The sequence below is a fragment of the Fulvia fulva genome, chromosome 3, assembly GCF_020509005.1.
Source record: "Fulvia fulva chromosome 3, complete sequence".
NCBI lineage: Eukaryota > Fungi > Ascomycota > Dothideomycetes > Mycosphaerellales > Mycosphaerellaceae > Fulvia > Fulvia fulva.
Window position 1 is genome coordinate 4,289,842 of NC_063014.1, and position 18,915 is coordinate 4,308,756.

The window sequence follows — 18,915 nt, forward strand, 5'->3', positions numbered from 1 at the left end:
TCACTCACTTTCTGCCAGCATTTCAGTTCTCCACGATATCAACAATTCCTCGTCCACTGAATAGCTGGACAGAATATCCCCACCCCTTCCAGGCTGATCGACATGGCGGCGGCACTCCCAGCAAAGCTCAAAGCAGCCGCGCCCGATGTCGGACGATTCGCAACCAGAGCGGCTCAGCTCGAGAAGTTCAGGCCGGTAGTGGCATATTGGTGTACGCGACTGCCAGTGTAAGAGAGGACATACAGCCGACTGATATGGCTGCCAGGCGAATACTACATCCTGCAAAAGGTCCTCGAGAAACAGCTGCACACCACCGACGAAGAATGCACCGCATACGCTATCCAGCTCATGGATAAGCTCGAACAATACAAGTCGGAAAACAGCACCAACGATGCAGTGGTAGACGATGTGGCGGCCAAGGCATATATCGAAAATTTCGCGCTCGAGACGTTCAACAAGGGCGACGAGGCACAACGGACCAACAAGGTCACGAAACAGACGGCAGACACTTTTCAGGCATCGGCTACATTCATGGATCTGCTAGGGATATGGGGTCCTCTGGAACCTGAGTTTCAGGCCAAGAGCAAGTTTGCCAAGTTCCATGCACTGCGTGTAGCAAAAGCCTTCAAGGCGGGAGAAGATCCAAATGCCTCGAATCCAGTGATAGAAGAGCCAGCCCAGCCCGAACATATGCCCATGGACGATGGTATCGAACAGGAGCTGAAGAATCTGGAGAACGACGCTCGTGTCTATAAACAGCCGACTGTGGAGAGTGCGGCTGAGAGCAGGCAACCGTCTCGACCTCATTCGATCATGCAGAACGACCTGCAGACTGGAGGCACACCCCTGCCACCCCAAGCAGAACCCGATGTATCGCCCATTGATCAAGCAGAAGACATCAACAGTCGAGCCGGATCGATAGGTGGTGGCTACTTCCCAGCGGGACCGGGAGAAGTCCAGCCAACAGGTGCGCCCCTAAACGTCAACAGCGTCGCCTCGGTCGATCAGCCACCATCAGCGCCATCAACATTTGCAACTTCTGATCTGGCTGATTTTCACGGGCAATCACAAGCACCACCAAGCGCACCGAGTCCCGGTAGCTTTGGCATTGGAACACCGAATCGACCGAGCGCCCCTACATCATACCAGAGGCACACTCAGCTACCATCAGCTCCATCGATACACGTTCCATCCCCAGTAGCACCTGTCCCAGCACCTCAGCAAGCTCCTCCGCTACGCGCACAGCCTGCTGTCGGTACAGGACCGCCGCCAGGAGGATATCGCACAGACGACGACTCAGTCATGGCGGCGCAAAAGCATGCCAAGTGGGCGATATCAGCTTTGAACTTCGAGGACGTCAACACTGCTGTCAAAGAACTCAGAAGCGCTCTGAACAGTCTTGGTGCGAGCTGAGTGCGCCGTAAGCGAGGCGTGCCACCGTTCTCTGCGGTGCGGTGCGTCCGCCACTGTTTACATTACAAGGTACGAAATGCCAGAAGGAAAGCGCTGTAAGGAACCTGCACGGCATTTATGCAAACCACTATACTGCGTCCGCTGGAACAGGCACGTTGTGCACAGTCCGAGCTACCTCCCGTGCCTCCTACACGACAAGCCCTGCCAAGCGTGATCGTCACAGCTTCTCGCTTGTTGATCACGTCGTGCTAGCAGGCCATCCTGCCATTGGCATGTCTACCTCACCAACTAACGATCGAAACTATAGCAATGCGAGCACGTGGACAATGGACGAATGATGTTGTGTCACAGGCGACTATGCGGGTACACTATAAGCTGGACGTAACCTGCCTTTCCTGGACATCACCCACTAACTGCATATCTACAGCGGCTAGGACTGACACAGCTATAAGAAGTCCGAGGGCAAGTAGGTGATGTACAATTCCAGCTAAGAAAACATTCGAAATCACCAAGATGCACTTAAGCCACCTCACAACGCTCGCACCCCTCCTATCCTCGGCCCTCGCCGCCTCAGGCTCTTTCAACGTCCTCTCCTTCAACGTAGCCGTCCTCCCAGAATTCATTAACGACAATGGCATCAAAGGCGGCAAAGAAAATGCCGCCACCATGATCGGCCAGCGATTCGCCCAATACGCCTTCGACGTAATCCAAGTCCAAGAAGACTTCGACTACCACGAGGAACTCTACGCAGCAGACAACCATCCTTTCCGAACCAAGACCTTCGGCGGCGTTCCTTTCGGCAGCGGCCTCAACACCCTCGCTAACTTCGGCTGGAGCGACTACCGCCGAATCACTTGGGATGACTGCTACATCGACAAAGGCGACTGCCTTACGCCTAAAGGATTTACGTTCATGAGAATGAACCCTGTACAAGGGGTTGAGATCGATTTCTATAATCTTCATGCGGATGCAGGCAGTGGTAATGACGATGAAGCGGCAAGGCGAAGCAATATCCAACAAGTGGCGGATTACATCGGTGCCAATTCTGCTGGGCGCGCTGTCGTTGTGTTCGGCGATACGAATACGCTCTACTCACGCCCTACGGATAATGTCAGAATCTTTGGCGGCCAGAATGGACTCACGGATGCGTGGGTGCAGTTTCAGTATGGTGGTGTGATACCGGGTGGCGTGCCGGAGTGTCCGGAGCCTACGACGGACAATAGCTGCGAGACGCTGGACAAGGTGCTGTACAGGAGGGGTAGCGCGGTGACGCTGAGTGCTACGGCTTTTGACTATGTTACGGATCTGTTCTTGCAGGCGGATGGGAGTATTCTGAGTGATCATAATGCGGTGCTGGTGGATTTTGCTCAGAGCACGGTGTAGATGACCTACTGAGAGGCAGTGGCGGTCGAGACGATACTTGGATTGAGAATGGTCTGAAGGTCATGAGACGCTGCTGTGGGCGACTACAATGAGAGTCATTCCGATCGCTTTCGCTCTCTTCGACAGTTCAACTGCGCTTCGTGTCAGCCACAGCCTCGCACACAGTCCGCACGAGGCAAGTGAAAGCCTGATGTCGACTCACCCTACCATAACCTCCACACCTCCCATGCAGGTTTCCTATCCCCGAGATCTAGTCCACCACAGGCAAAATGCTCATAACCTGATCACACTCCGTCATAGTCGTAGTCTTAGCGGGATCAGTAGTTGGCGAGGCCTCGCAGGGGGGCGAAGCAGTTGAGTGGGACCGTCTCGGTGTGCAGCTGGCAGCCTTTGCAGTTCTATTCGGACGGGGAGGGGTTAGCTATCTTCCATGTCCACACGGTAATGCTGAAGAGATTGGTACTGAGGAGGAGCCGAGGTGCTCTGGTCTTCGCACTTACGGAGATGATCCATTCGGTCTGCGCTGGATACTGGGGGCAGCATTCTGACTCAGTGTAGGTGGATGTGATGGTGCATGGTGTGGCTTTTGGTTTCGCCGAGGCGGCGATGGCGAGAGCCAGGGTCGTGATGATGATGGTCTGGGAATGCATGTTGTTGAAGGTTTGGGAGGACGAGGTTGGATAATGGTATCTCGAGGACAGGACGGGTGTGATTGTGGTGTGTGTGTGAGTAGCAAAGGCCGGATCAACTGTTGATCTTATATCTTGGTCAAGCAAGAGCTGAAGTTGCTTCTTCACTTGGACCTTTAAGCTACTCTTCTAGTTATCCCAATGGCAGTATGCTACAGTCACACGTGTACGCCTGCGATGTCAGGATGTAGGTTGGATGCCCTCGTGTTGGATGACGGGTCACAGTTTCTCAGCTGTGAATTCTGTGCAACGGTGAACATGCTTACGATCGCTTGGCCCGGTCGTACTCGTTCTTTTGCTGAAGCGTGTTACACACAAATGTGCAGCATCATGAGAGTGGAAAGATGAGAATCTTGCATCACATGGCAGCATATCTTCTGAAGTATTACATTCTTTGGCTAACCACGCTCTCCACCCACTACTCAGAATATCGTCGGCTTGGGGCTCGCCTTGCACGCTTTCACCGTCGTCTCCGTCGCTGTAGGACACATGCAGATCCCAGGTCCCGTCGTCGTAGTCGCAGCCAGAGCGCATCCCTTGCAGTCCACACGGCTCGTTTTTGTGGTTGCATAAATGTGTCCACAATCGCCGCAGCCATTGGCAGTATAAGTTGCGGTGGTCTTGCACTTTGCCGTTGATGTGGCGGCACAAGCAGTCTCGGTGGTCGTGAGTTCCCAGTCCGTCACCGGATTCGATATGCACCTGCATTGTGGTGTAGGCTCATACTCGAGGGCACAGCCATGGCAGTTCGTATATGTTGTTGTTGTGTGTGCCGCGATAGTCCCGCAGCAGGTGAATGATGTTGGTGCGATGGTCTTGGTGCAGGCGCTGGGTGTTGCGTAGTCGGCAGCTAGAGCAATGGGGAAGGTAGCCGCAACAAGCATGAATATCTGGTAGAGCTTCATGGTGGACTTGGTGTACTTGGATCAGTCGATATGGCTTGCTTTTTGCTGGCTTTTGAGGCGCTCTCGCCCGCTTCTTATGCCTCGTGCTTGTGTCACCTTCGTGGATTCCTGCATGTTGCCAAGCACAATATTTCAGAAGAAACAAGCTTCAACAGGAGCGCGATCACCTTACCTTTCGGCATGTTCTCGTCAGTTCCGACCCAACTTCTTTATTCGGCTCCAATTTAAGAAGTCCTGAACACACACTTCGGGTGCCAAGTCGAGCTACTCCGCTCAGCAGCTGCATAGCAATGTGTTGAAGCAGTATGATTGATGGACGCTATACGGTCCTGCTACTGTGGCGTTATGTGTGAAACCATAAGCATACCTGTAGCTTCGACCTCCGTTTCAGCTGACTCGCTGTGCAATGTCGTGTACGCAGTGCCACCAGCACCGCTAGGACTGCTACTTTGAGAGCAGGAATGTGATGGTCGTACGGCTTGTCTGGACCTGCGCATGCTGCGGTGGTGAGAGGCATCGGGTCATTGGATTCCTGGGGCAAGGGACATGGGTCATCCGCTCCTAACAGCCTATTCTTAAATAATCAAAGGGTGAGACAGCGACAGGGATAGGAACGTTAGATACGCTTTTTTAGTGCAATCCTATAGTAACCGTATTCTACCTTCCTATATGCTCTATATACCTTACTATTGCCGTGTTTACAATATATAGCCTTATATTATAATTCTAGGTATTATTAGCGCTATACCTTACTACTATTACGTTAGAAGTATAGGAAGTTATTATACGGGCTTATATAGGGTGTTTCGAAAGTAGAGTATGTATTATATATCTCTATCGAGAACAGACGAGTATTACTCTTAAAGAGACTATAGGTAACTAATTAGTTACCTAATTCTTAGCGTACGTAGCCTTAAGTCTAAATAATAGGCTATTACCTATATATACGCTTAGATCGCGATATACCCCCTTAGCTCGTACGCTAGAGTAAATAAGCTAATCCTATATAATTACGTATACCCTATTATAACTCCCCGCCTTCCTATAGTAGTAACGTTAGGCCCTCGGTATTACTACTACTATAGGAAGGGTAAGTTAGTTATCTTTAAGTAAAGTAAGCTAAGGTAAGTAAGGTAAGCTTTATATCCCGTCTTTATTCCTTTATATCTTACTATTACTCCTACTATTATTACCTATATAATAAAGTATAGATTATATAGATAGATAGATAGATACTTTATTAAGCTACTATAGTGCCCTATAGCCTATATAGCTATACTATCTTGTTTGCTATATATAAAGGGGAAACTATATTAGTAAAAACCCCTCCTCTCTCCTATAGGTCCTATCTCTCGTCTCTATACCTTACGCTTTCCTTATTAAGGGTACGCTAGTATTATAGGCCTGCTCTAATAACTACCCTATCTATAACCCCTCTAGCTTCCGCCTCTTGTCTATCTACTCTTTCGTCTCCTTTACTAGGCTAAATTATTAGAAGAAACCTTGTCGTAGTATCAACCGTATAATCCGGCGGATATTACCTTTGTCTTCGATAAGAGACTTATAGTCCCTTCTCTCTACTTAATGTCTCTACGTATTACTACCGCTTACCTACTATAGGCATCTTAGTAGTATATACTCCGGGCTTTACGATAGGTAGCTATATTAGTAAGCTAAGCTCACGATATCTAGTACGTATCTTCTAAATAGATAGGCCCTTAACCCGATATGTTCTAACTTAATTTAGATCGCTATACTTACTTCGGCCCTAGTAAGGTCCTTATATAGTTAGTAGTTATGTCTCTAGAAGGTTCGGAGTACTATTAGGCCTATTATCTTAGGGAGTCTCTTTTTCTATTCCTACTCCTATAGGTAGCTTACTACTTATTCTACGAGGCTCTAGGTCTTTACCTTACTTCTATAGGTCTAGCGGACTCTCTACTCCTCTACTTTCCGCTCCTACTATTTAGTACTTACTTATACGGCTACGAAGGTCTTAAGGTCGTCCTCCTTTTAGCTTATCCTATATCCGGGTCCTCTCTAGTAGCGGTTCGTAATTTTCCTCTTTGCCTCTTAGATAGTAGTCTATACTAGATAGTTACTTGTCTTTACCGCGTACTAGGTTCTTATTCCCCTTATATATTAGGCTATTAGGGGTATTCCGGTATCTATCTCTACCGTATCCGTCGGTATCGTCCTATAGGCCCCTAGTATCCGTCGTAGGTTACCCGCCTACGCGTAGTTAAGGGGTTACTCTATCCGCCTCGGGATTAGTTCACCTACTCCGCCCGTAGCCTATATCTACGCTATATAAAGTATTGCCGGTTTTACTATTACCTTATATATTACCTTTGCCTTCTTAAACGTCGTCCCCTAGGTAGATACTATTAGTCTCTTTACCGAAGCCTCGTTAGTCCGGGCTCGGTCTAGCGCCTTCTTAATCTATAGGTTCTAGCTTAGCTTCGGGTCGAGCTAGATCTCTAGAACCCTAAGCTCGCTCGAAGGTTTCGTCTCGTATCCCTAGATATTTACTACTACCTCTATATTATAGTACGTCTTTACCTTACTAAAGTATATAAGCTAGTATTTCTCTAGAGCAAAACGGGCGCTATATCTCCTTACCTACTCCTCGTACTATTAGTGTCTCTTCTCGAGTAGGCGGTAGTTCTCCTCTATAGAGTTAGACTATACGAGGATGTTATTATTATCGACGAATCCCGATACTAAGGTCTACGGGGAGGTTAGTAGTAGGATAAGGTCCGCTATAGAGGTAAGGAATAGGATAGGGGAGAGAGTAGATCCTTAAGGAACCCTAGTCGTTACTTTTACCGGATCGGAGTAATACGGACAAGGCGTAAGACAGGGCGTAAACGTATTAATACCTTAGGATCGAATAAGTTCTACGAAAAAGAGAAGATAAGAAAGTCGCGAAGCCGCGATAAAGTAAACGTCGAGGTCAGGGTCTAGGGTCCGGGCGCGCTAGCGTACTAGGTCACGTAATACTAAGTATAGCCTTACGAGGTGAACCGTAATGCGGATCTATACCTTCTAAGAAGGATATTCGTCGTCCGGTCTTAGAGGAAAGAGTAGACAAATTCTATAGCCTAGAGGGGGATACCTTTCTATCGTAGAATATAGATAAGCCTATAGTATAAGATATTATCGAACGCTCCTAAGATATCGAGAGAGAGAGAGTAGTAACGCTACCCGGTTCCTACCGTAGTACTAGAGGGTTTAGATCTATCCCGTAATTAGTTCTATCGCCGTTAGCGTTAACCGTTAGCTCTATCCGCCTGTCTATATTACTAGGAGTAGGGAGTTATTCTTAACTATTCGCGTAATCCTCTAGGCTACTATCTTCTCGAGGACCTTACCTATTATATTAAGGAGCGTAATCGGTCGGTATAACTTAAGTCGAATATAGTATCACTGGTAGTAATCTATAAGACGATAGTATAGGGTTACCGTAAAATAAGCGTTATTTGGTAAGGCTACGAAAGAGAAGCGCGAAGCGCGCGAGATATATAGAGAAGCGCTAAGGCGCTAGTACGCGGGGAAGAGCCGCGGCGCGACGTTACGGTAGTAGTAAACTGTAATAGTACCCCCCCTTTAGATCGCTATTCGTCCTCGGACGGCTCTGTCTCTATAGTAGTATATCTACGAAAACTATATCATCCTCTAGTCTACCTTATTTAGCTTAATGTCGATCACTATATCCGTCGGGCGGCTAAGCTAGTACGGCTATATAGAGGCTTAGGGTATGTTACGATAAGATACTAACGGCGACCCCTTAGAGAAGCCCGATCCTTATAGAAGTAGGTATACGCGGTTCTATAGCAGCCCTAGCGTATTAAGTATCCTAGGATAAAACTCTATCGCACTTATATTAAGTCTTATCGAGCGGCGTAACGTCCTTACTTATAGCTTAGACGCCGTTACGGGCGTATTAGTTTACGGTATAACTACCGGTATAGATATACTCGCGTTCTCCGTAGGTACCTAGCTAGACTTAGTATAAGATCGTAATATACTAGTAACTCGGTTCTTATTAGGTACCTAGTCGTACGGCGGCTTAAAGTCGGAGAGTATAGACTTCGTCGGAAAGTTATAGTAGAAGTCTATAATAGAGGCGGCTACTCCTACTAATACTTCTAGTAGCTCCTAGCTCGGCTCGCGGTATCCTTTCTACTTTACTAGGTACTTATACTCGTCTTACTTCTATAGTAAGTATTTTAGTAGTCTTCCCTTTAGCTTAAAATATTTCCTATCTAGTATGTCCTCTACGAAGTACTCTTCGGATGTCTCGCCGTCGTCGTTACGGGTAATCTCGATTAGAGGCGGCGGTACTAGGATCTGTCTAGGTTCGGGGTCATTAGTAGCTAGTTATAGGAGCGAGGCGTAGAAAGTATTATAGAGATTGCCTAACTAATCGGGTATTATAACGCGGTAAGCATTTTGATACGGGAGTACTACGGTAATCTCGTACGGCCCTACGTTCTTAATACCGAGCTTCTTAGACGGGCGTATTATTAACTAGTCAGTAGTATTGATATAAACTTCGTCGCCGATATTATAATTTAGAGGTAGCTAGCGATATACGTTTATAAAATCTACTTATAACGCTTAGGCTAACATAATTTCTTACCTTAGGTATACGTATATCTAGTTTATACGCTTAGTAAACGTATTCGTAGATTCTATATCGAGTCGTTACTTATAGGGCATAAGCTTCATAGGGGTAGTTAGACTAGTATCCGTAAACTCTAGGTTACGACCGGTATTAGCGTAGAAGGGTAACACTCTAGTAGTAGCTAATATATAATTATTAGTAGTAAACTCGGCAAGTAGTAACTAATTAACCTAATCATCTTAGGCGTAGTTAATATAGGCCCTAAGGTAACATTCTATAACCTTATTCGTGTTTTTAGACTATCTATCGGATTCTAGGTAAAAGGCCGTCGATAGTCGTTATTAAATACCGAGTAGGGAGCAAACTCGTCCCTAGAACGTAGACGTCTACTAGGGGCCCCGATCCGAGACGATACTCTTAGGAATACTATAACGTACGAAGATATAGCGGATAAAGATATATACGATATATAGGGCGTCTATCTATAGTACTAGAATCAGGTGTCTCTCCTTAGTAAGTCTGTCCGTAACTATAAGGACGTTCTTATACGTTTGTCTATCGGTTAAGCTCTTACTTACGGGCAAATCTATAACGAAGTTAATAGCAATATCCTCCTATACTCCGAAGGGTACCGGTAATAGTATAAGGAGGCCCTAATACTACTGACCTAACGGAACCGTTATTCTATATCTAATATAATTACGGACGAATCTCTTAATTGTTTATACTATACGTAGCTAGCGGTAGTATCTACTAATCAACTCGAATGTCTTTTTACGGCCGAGATACCTAGCCGCGGGTATATCGTAGAAACGTTTCGTAATTAGAGTACGAAGTTCTACTACGCTAGTAACTTCTAGGACAGATAAGCTATATCCTCTATAGGCGTTCTTTATATAGATTATGCTATCTTCTACTTTAGACGTACGATCGTTGATCTTATATTTTTATAATAGGGGTACTTGCTAGTTCTAGGATAGCTATTATAGAGTAGCCTAAACGGTCTCTTCGTTATATAGAGCCTTAACTTATATAAGTAAATTCTACTACACTGCCTACTACGCTACCTCCCCCTCCCGTAGCTCGCTTAAATTGAGCTTAATATCGAGGCGAGCGGGCGGTAGGATAACCTAGCTCTAATACTATAGACGTGGATCGCTTAGATCCGACGGTAGATCTTACGATCGTCTAGTAAGACTATTAGGCTTTATACCCTATATACCTAGATAATAGGTAATTTTGAATACTAACTGTACTAGGAACTATACCTAGCGTGCCTACCGTCTATTAAGTTATTTCGTACTTATAAAGTATTCTAGGTTCTTATAATCGGAGTAGATAATAACGGGATTGTTATCTATATCCTTCGTATTCTCGAAATCGGTATCTATATTATCGTCTAAGTTAACGGTAAGCTTAGGTCTCTATTCTTCGAAGCCGAGGACGATAGCTAATAGTTTCTTATCGTATAGGTACTACTATCGCTAAGTAGCGGCGGTAGGTCGTATACTTAAAGGTATCTCGTAGTTATACTCCTATAGTAACATCTTCTTAGACATATATACTACCGGTCTCTAGACGTCTCCGTATTTCTATAAAATTACTACCGTAGTAACGAAATCTAAGGCATCTATTTCGACTATAGTTTCTAACCCGAGTACGAAGTATACGAGTATCGTGTCCGTTAAGAATGCATCTTTTAATCCTTAGAAGGGTACTTTGTATTCTATTGTCTAAACGAATAGTATCGGCTTACTATTCTTACTAGTCTTTATCAAATTCGTAAGGGGTATATAGATTTTAGAGAAGTTCTATATAAACCTTTAATAGAAGTTTCCGAACCTAAGGAATGCTTATACATCCTTTAGGTATATTAGAGTAAGCTAGTTCTTAACTACGTCGACCTTTTCTAGGTCTATAAAGATACCGTCGACTCCTATAACTTCGTCTCTATTTAGTAGAACTCGTATTTATCGATGTCTAATTATAGGCCGGCTTCACGTATACGTTATAGTACTTTACGTACGTATTATATATATTTCTCGAATGTGTCGCTAAAGATCAGGATATTATCTAGGTATACTAAATAGAAGTCATCGAGATACTCCCTAAGCGTATCATTAATATATAATTAGAATGTTCCTAGAGTATTATATAGGCCGAAAGGCATTACTATACACTCGAATTGACTATAGCGAGTACTAAACGTAGTTTTCTATTCGTAGCCCTCCGTAATACAAATACGGTTAAAGGTAGAGATGATATCGAGTTTAGTAAAGTACTTCTTCCTATTTAGGCGGTTTAGTGTTTCTTAGAATAGCGGTATTAGGTATCTACTTTTGACCGTAAGGGCGTTAAGAGCTCTATAGTCGATATAGACCCGTAGACCGCCGCCTAGTTTACGTAGAATTAGTACTAGTATAGAAGCCGGGCTCGTACTTTATTATATCGCTCTAGATTCTAGCTAATCGTCGACCTACTTCTTAATTACCTTATTCTTACGAGACGACATTACGTATAGCCGCTTAAAAGGAGGTGGCTTAGTTTCGTCTTCAAGGTATATTTTATAGTCTTTACTAGGGCGGTAAGGTAGGATCTTCGATATATCCTAACGGTTAAAATAGTCCTCGAAATCGTATAGTTCCTAGGGCAAGTAGACCTTAGTATCTTAGTCCTTGTCTTTACCTTTTATAAATCTATCGAAGTCGCTATTTACTATTATTGTATATACTGTTAAGGGGTTTACTACCTATACCTTTCGAAGGTTTATAGCGTAGAGCCTAGTAGGATTAAAGTCTTGCCTAGTCGCTACTATTACGTAGGCTCGTAATAGATTAGCGTAGTGCTTCTAACTAGGTAGTATAATCTATATTATATAGACTTCCGCTCCTTTCTTACGAGCTAGTTTTACTACGTAGGCCGCGGAGATGTTTACGATATCGATCTCTAGTTCTAGTTCGACAACTCGTTACTTTTGTTTCGTATATCGGTACGGTCGCTTTAATGTCTTAACGCCGTCTACCGGTCATAGTTATCGAGTATACGTACGGACGTTATCCTCTTCGTCCTCGAACGTCGTATAGAACTATAGTTAGGGTATGTACTTAGGTAACGATAGCGTAGGAGCGGTAACTTCGTCGGGGTTATCTTCTACTATCGGCGGTTAATAATTGCCTAATAGTACTAGCGTAGCTAGATAGGTAATAGACTATACTATTAGGTACTTCCTAGACCTCTAGTTTGCCTTATAGGTACGGCATTTCAAATGATTTATTATTATAATGCCCTTCTCCTATAATATCTCTAGTTCGTAGTCTACGAACTAACTAGAGCCGAGTACGATGTTATACTCTAGTGATTCTACTAAGTAGTAGTGTCATGGTCTCCCCACAGAGTGTACAGAAGGTGGGGACAGAAGAGCCTCAGAGCGCTCAGAAGTCGTCAAGAAGTGACAGTCCAGCTTGGTGTGTGAGCGCCAAGAATCACATGCCCCGCAACATTCACTACGAGACCCAGCCCTCCAAATTCACCCCTCTACCAAACCTTGAAGCACGTGGAAGACTCGGAACGTAGGGCAGGTTGGAATAAGGTTTTGAGCAAAGCTGCTGAGCGCGGCCTCGCACGGGTTAGCCCTGTTGATGCGGGGACACGCACTCGCGAGGGTCGCGTATAAATATCTGGCCTTCCCCAGGCCTCTCTTGCTTTCTTCGTCTTTTGTTTTGTGTAGCAATCATACCATACCCTTTTGCATCTGCACTTCGCACCTGCATTCTCGCTTTCACCCTTGCATCTCACAGGCCAGGCTCTCGCCCTGACATCACAAAAGACCAACAAACCGTCAACCACTCGAGTCATCCTCATGGGTGACCACGCCACCGATAGAGGTGTCAACCTCGACAACCAAGACACTCCATTCCACTTCAGTGAGTGGACTGACATCCCCTTCTCGAACGCCGCTGCCTTCGGTGCCTGGGCAAACGCCAACCCCGACACCGCCTACGCTCTCATCAACCGCACCGTCTCCTCTTTCCGCGAGACCGCCCAGCAGGTCGAGCAAGCAAACAACCAAGCAACATACCTTCAAGGTATTGTGAACACCTTCCAGAACCTCGCCCCGTACGCCGACGACAACCGCCGCCAGCACTTCTCCAAGAAGGTCAACGACCCAGACGAGTTCGACGGCAACAAGAGCAAGTTTGAGGCATTTGAGACACAGCTCACCATCAAGCTGTTGGCTAATGCCGACCACTTTCCGCAAGAGAAGGACAAAGTCACGTACGTCTTCTCCCTCCTTCGGGGAGACGCCGCGGCTCAGGTACAACACTACATCGACAACGCCACGCAGACTATCGGCTGCCCGGACGTCCTCACCTTGATGCAGGACCTCCGTGCTGCCTTTGGTGATCCAGACCGTAGAGCCACCGCCCAGAACGCCATCCACAACCTCCTCCAGAAGAACAAGAGCTTCGCCGAGTACCTCGCGGCCTTCAACCGCGACATCGGGTTCACCGGCTACAACGAAGAGACCAAGAAGAGCACTCTCCGCCGTGGTTTGTCAGCAGAGCTTCTTCGAGCCCTCGAGGACAAGGACGTCGGTGCTATGAGCTTCCGTGAGCTCGTCGAGACCTGCCAGCGCCTCGACTCCAACATGAAACACACCGCCTCTCTCCTCGCTTCCCGTTCTCAAGGTCGTCAGCCTCGTGGTCCCGGAAGCCACTTCGCTGCTCCACTAGGCGCCGCCGCTCCTACGGCTCTCCCTCCCGTCTCTGTAGGTGACGCTATGGATCTCAGCGCTGGTGCCGCCGTCCCTCGAGTCCAGGGCCTCGTCAACGGTAAGCTCACTCCCGAAGAGAAGCTTCGCCGTCGCCAGGCCGGACTCTGCACCTACTGCGGCGGTCCAGGCCACATCGCAGCCAACTGTCCGCAGCTCGCTGCCCGTAACGCCCGCAACCCGGTTCGCGGCGCTGTCGGCGCTATCGAGCCTGCTCCTGCTGCTCCCGCTGAGCAGGAAAAAGCCTAGGTCTTCCTCATCGACGCGATGAAGACCAAGAACAACGTTTACCGAAAGTGAAGAGAGGAAAGAAGTTGAGGATCAATACAGCACAGCTAGACCTGTACGACGAGACGGGCAAGGACCACGCTTGCAAACCGTTCGTCACGAATGTAAATATCGGCTCAAAGAAACTCTCTACTTCCAATCTCACTCTCATGGACACTGGCGCACTAGGCGAGTCTTTTATGGACTATAAACTCGCGACCTCTCTCAACCTCGAACCCCAGGAACTGAAGTACCCTCGCACCCTTGAACTCTTTGACGGCACGGAGACTACCACTGGTAAGATTACTCATGTTGTACACACGTCAATCACCCTCGGAGGCAAGCGTATGTCGATCACCAGCTTCCTTACGTCCCTACCGCATCAGAAGTTTATCCTCGGCCTCCCCTGGTTCAGACGACACCGACCTATCATCGACTGGACTTCCCTTACTGTCAGCTTCCCTCCAGAAGTTCCTCCGGCACCTCCGCCTTCTCCGCCGCCTCAGCGCGGTCCTGAGTATACCAAGATCTTCCAGGTGAACGCCGCTGCCTTCACCACTGCTGCTAAGCAGCCCAAAGCTCAAGTCTTCGCCGCCTCTCTCCGCGATATCGACATCGCCCTCGAGAAGCTCGACAAGAAGCGTACACCTACCGACCCTGCTACGAAGGTCCCTCCTTGGGCACACCACATCCTCCACGTATTCGATGCTAAAGCCGCAGACGAGCTGCCTCCTCATCGCCCTCACGACCACAAGATTGAGCTAGAAGAAGGTGCAGAGACACCGTTCGGACCGTTATATTCCATGTCCCGAGAAGAGCTTATCGTCCTCAAGAGATACCTCGAAGAGAACCTAAAGAAGGGGTTCATTCGAGCGAGCCGTTCCAGCGCTGGCAGTCCCGTCATGTTCGTCAAGAAGCCCGGCGGTGGTCTACGCTTCTGCGTAGACTACCGAGGCTTGAACGCTGTTACAAAGAAGAACCGCTACCCAATACCGTTGATTCAGGAGACGCTCGAGCGCCTCTCTAAGGCCAAGTACTTCACCAAGCTCGATGTCATCGCTACGTTCAACAAGTTACGAATGGCAGAAGGACACGAGTATCTCACAGCCTTCCGTACTCGCTACGGGCTGTTCGAGTCGCTCGTTATGCCCTTCGGCGTTTGTAACGGGCCTAGTACCTTCCAGAACTTCATTAACGACATCCTTCAGGAGTTCCTCGATCAGTTCTGTACTGCCTACATCGACGACATCCTAGTCTACAGCGAGACCAAGGAGGAGCACCGCGAGCACGTCTGTAAGGTCCTTCAGAAGCTCGCAGACGCCGGCTTGCAGCTCGACATCGACAAGTGCGAGTTTGAGAAGACCGAAGTCAAGTTCCTTGGTTTGATCATTACCGCAGACGGCATCAAGATGGACCAAGAGAAGATCGACGCTATCGTCGAATGGGATGCTCCTACGAACGTCAAAGAGGTCCAGGGTTTCTTAGGCTTTGCCAACTTCTACCGCCGCTTCATCCACGCATTTTCGGGCGTGGTACGCCCTTTGACGAAGCTCACGCGCAAGGGTGAGAAGTTCGCCTGGACCGACGAATGCCAGGAGGCTTTTGACTTGCTCAAAGCGAAGTTTGTTAAGAACCCGCTTCTACGGCACTTCGATTTCGAACTGGAGACCCGTGTAGAGACCGACGCATCCGACGGCGTGGTGGGCGGTGTCCTGCTACAACGCCGCTCGCCTGAATCCCCCTGGTTACCTGTCGCCTTCCTCTCCAAGAAGATGACCGCTACGGAGTGTAACTACGAGATCTACGACAAGGAGCTTCTCGCCATCGTCAAAGCTTTCGAAGAGTGGCGCCCCGAGCTCGAAGGCTCTGCTATGCCCGTCCAAGTAAGCTCCGACCATAAGAACCTCGTCTACTTTATGAAGAGCAAGCTGCTCAATCGTCGCCAGGCCCGCTGGAGCGAGTTCCTCTCCCGGTTCAACTTCGTGATCTCGTACACGCCCGGCAAGGCCAACTCGATGGCCGACGCCCTTACCCGCCGCCCTGGTGACTCTCCAGTTGATCGAAGAGGGGGCCGGCAAATCGCAGGGCAACAAGTCATCAAAGAGCACAACCTCTCTTCCGAGCTTCGAGAGTACCTATCGAACGGCCAGCCTACGCTCGCCGCTTCCTTTGCTACTCTCGTGCTCGCTCCTGCCTACCTTGACGAGAGTGACGATGAATCCGAGCCTGAAGAATACGCCTCGGACGCTGAGGACTTGAACGACGATGAAGAGGGCTCAGTAACGACCGACGGCTCATCCGAATCAGACTTTGAGGGGTTTGATAATGAGGAGCAGCCCGAAGGCATTATGGCACGAGTACGAACAGCGTACGATGCCGACATAGACGCCCAAGAGTTAGTTCAGGCCCTTGGATCTGGCGCGAGGACATTCCCGGGCTTCTCGCTGTCCGAGTGCGAGCTCCAGGAAGGTGTCGTCTACTTCCGTAAGAAGCTTTACGTACCGCAGCCCGAAGGCTCTAATATCCGAGCTGAGATTCTTCAAATCATCCACGACTCCGCCTCTGGGGGTCACCCAGGCGTAGCCAAGACCCACAAGCTCCTCGCTAGGTGTTACTGGTGGCCGCATTCCTGGAAGGACGTCCGCCGCTACGTGCTGAACTGCGCTACTTGCCGAAGAGCCAAAGCTAACCGCCACCGTCCCCACGGTCTCTTGCACCCTCTCCCGGCTCCTGATCGTCCGTGGAAGCACATCACTATGGACTTTATCACCGATCTTCCTCACGGCAAGACCTTCAGCGGCGTGAAAGCAAAGGCCCTTCTAGTGATCGTGGACCGTCACTCCAAGGACCGGTACATGATCCCGTGCTGGAGCATGACCGCAAAGGAGACTGCTCGCTTGTTCTACGAATTCGTCTGGCGCTTTCAAGGCCTCCCGGATAGCATCACCTCTGACAGAGGCACCCAGTTCATCTCGCACTTCTGGAAGCGTCTGTGTGCTATCCTGGGCATCAAGCATAACCTCTCGACCAGTTTTCAGCCACAGACCGACGGCCAGACCGAAATTACGAACGCTATCCTCGAGCAGGTCCTTCGTTGCTTCGTCGACTACCACCAGAAGGATTGGCCTCAGCATATCCCTGCGGTGGAGTTCGCTACTCGTAACTGGGACTCGGAGACTACTGGCTACTCTCCCTTCTATACTACGAGAGGTTACCACCCTCGTACAGGCATGGAACCAGAAGAACCTCTCCCGCCTACCGAAGACGCAAACGAGCAAGCAGCAGACGCGTTCGCTACTATGCTCTCACAGATCCATGAAGAAGTTCACGACGAGATGGTGTACGCACAAGCAATCTACGAGGATCAAGCCAATCGTCGTCGCCAGCCAGCTCCCGACTACCAAGTAGGCGATATGGTCTACCTCAACTCTAAGAACATCAAGACGGACCGCCCCTCCAAGAAGCTGAACTGGAAGAACCTAGGTCCTTTTGAGATCACCGAGCGTATCAGTTCACACGCCTACCGTCTAGCTCTTCCTGCGAACATAAAGATCCACGACGTCTTCCATCCCGTACGCCTTCGGCCGTCGGCTGAGGACCCATTCCCGAACCAAAACCAAGACATGCCAGGTCCTCCCGATGAAGTAGAAGTCGACGAGCCTATTAACCTACCTTCTGACGACTATGCCGTCCGCAAGATCCGGGGAATCCGCGCAGAGCCTAACGACGTTGAAGGACTACCGCCGATCAAGTATGAAGTCGAATGGCAAGGTTGCCCTAAGTGGGATACCTCATGGGAACCTATCCAACATATCATCTTCAATCGTCAAGCAATCGAAGAATACCACGCCCGCGCAGACGGCCCAGAAGTCAACATCGGCAGGCTCTTCGAATCTGAGCTCTTCGACGGGGCTTACCAATGGTGTATCGACCATGACATCAGGCCTAGGCCTGGTACTGAAGCTGAACATCCTCGATATATGGAACTACTACGGCTTCGTAGGAACTCAGCTTTGTTCGGGGGGGCTACTGTCATGGTCTCCCCACAGAGTGTACAGAAGGTGGGGACAGAAGAGCCTCAGAGCGCTCAGAAGTCGTCAAGAAGTGACAGTCCAGCTTGGTGTGTGAGCGCCAAGAATCACATGCCCCGCAACATTCACTACGGGACCCAGCCCTCCAAATTCACCCCTCTACCAAACCTTGAAGCACGTGGAAGACTCGGAACGTAGGGCAGGTTGGAATAAGGTTTTGAGCAAAGCTGCTGAGCGCGGCTTCGCACGGGTTAGCCCTGTTAATACGGGGACACGCACTCGCGAGGGTCGCGTATAAATATCTGGCCTTCCCCAGGCCTCTCTTGCTTTCTTCGTCTTTTGTTTTGTGTAGCAATCATACCATACCCTTTTGCATCTGCACTTCGTACCTGCATTCTCGCTTTCACCCTTGTATCTCATAGGCTAGGCTCTCGCCCTGACAAGTAGCTAAGGATTTCGACGTAGCCGCCGATATTAAAAGGAAAGTACGTAGACTCGGTAATAAGCTCGTTAGCGGAGCCGCTATTAGCTAGTCCTAATTGAAGAGGTTCTTCCTAGAGTCGAGGAAGATTATATATACGAGCGTATACAGAATTTATATACTAAGAGGTAGTACTATAATTAGGGAAGGTAAGAGCTTGATTACTATCTATACTACTAGGTATTATAAGGTAAGGGGACACTCTCGGCCTTAGTACCCCTCGTGTAATAGGCGGTGTTAGAGAGCTTACTAATATACGTAAAGCGTACTCTAGTCCTTATATTACCGTATCTCGCTATGTTTCCTTCTTAGTATTATGTTCGTAAGTAGGACTAACGGTTGTCG

General features: G+C 48.4%; 4 protein-coding genes across 4 annotated transcripts; 2 read left to right on the forward strand and 2 right to left on the reverse strand.

The window, feature by feature from the left end:
- Window positions 1–102: 102 nt before the first annotated feature.
- Window positions 103–1,413, forward strand: CLAFUR5_08387 (Vacuolar protein sorting-associated protein vts1; the record flags this gene model as incomplete). The annotated part of the gene is made up of 2 exons (XM_047907535.1): window positions 103–211; window positions 266–1,413. 2 exons carry the CDS (start codon window positions 103–105, stop codon window positions 1,411–1,413), a joined length of 1,257 nt encoding a protein of 418 aa, XP_047759650.1.
- Window positions 1,414–1,926: 513 nt separating this feature from the next.
- CLAFUR5_08388 (Sphingomyelinase) lies at window positions 1,927–2,796 on the forward strand (the record flags this gene model as incomplete). The annotated part of the gene is made up of 1 exon (XM_047907536.1): window positions 1,927–2,796. The coding sequence occupies one exon, from the start codon at window positions 1,927–1,929 to the stop codon at window positions 2,794–2,796; it is 870 nt and encodes a 289-aa protein (XP_047759548.1).
- A 317-nt stretch (window positions 2,797–3,113) lies between these two features.
- On the reverse strand, window positions 3,114–3,446 carry CLAFUR5_08389 (uncharacterized protein; the record flags this gene model as incomplete). The annotated part of the gene is made up of 2 exons (XM_047907537.1): window positions 3,114–3,194; window positions 3,297–3,446. The coding sequence occupies 2 exons, from the start codon at window positions 3,444–3,446 to the stop codon at window positions 3,114–3,116; spliced, it is 231 nt and encodes a 76-aa protein (XP_047759162.1).
- Window positions 3,447–3,907: 461 nt separating this feature from the next.
- On the reverse strand, window positions 3,908–4,390 carry CLAFUR5_08390 (uncharacterized protein; the record flags this gene model as incomplete). The annotated part of the gene is made up of 1 exon (XM_047907538.1): window positions 3,908–4,390. The coding sequence occupies one exon, from the start codon at window positions 4,388–4,390 to the stop codon at window positions 3,908–3,910; it is 483 nt and encodes a 160-aa protein (XP_047759409.1).
- Between the last annotated feature and the right edge of the window lie 14,525 nt (window positions 4,391–18,915).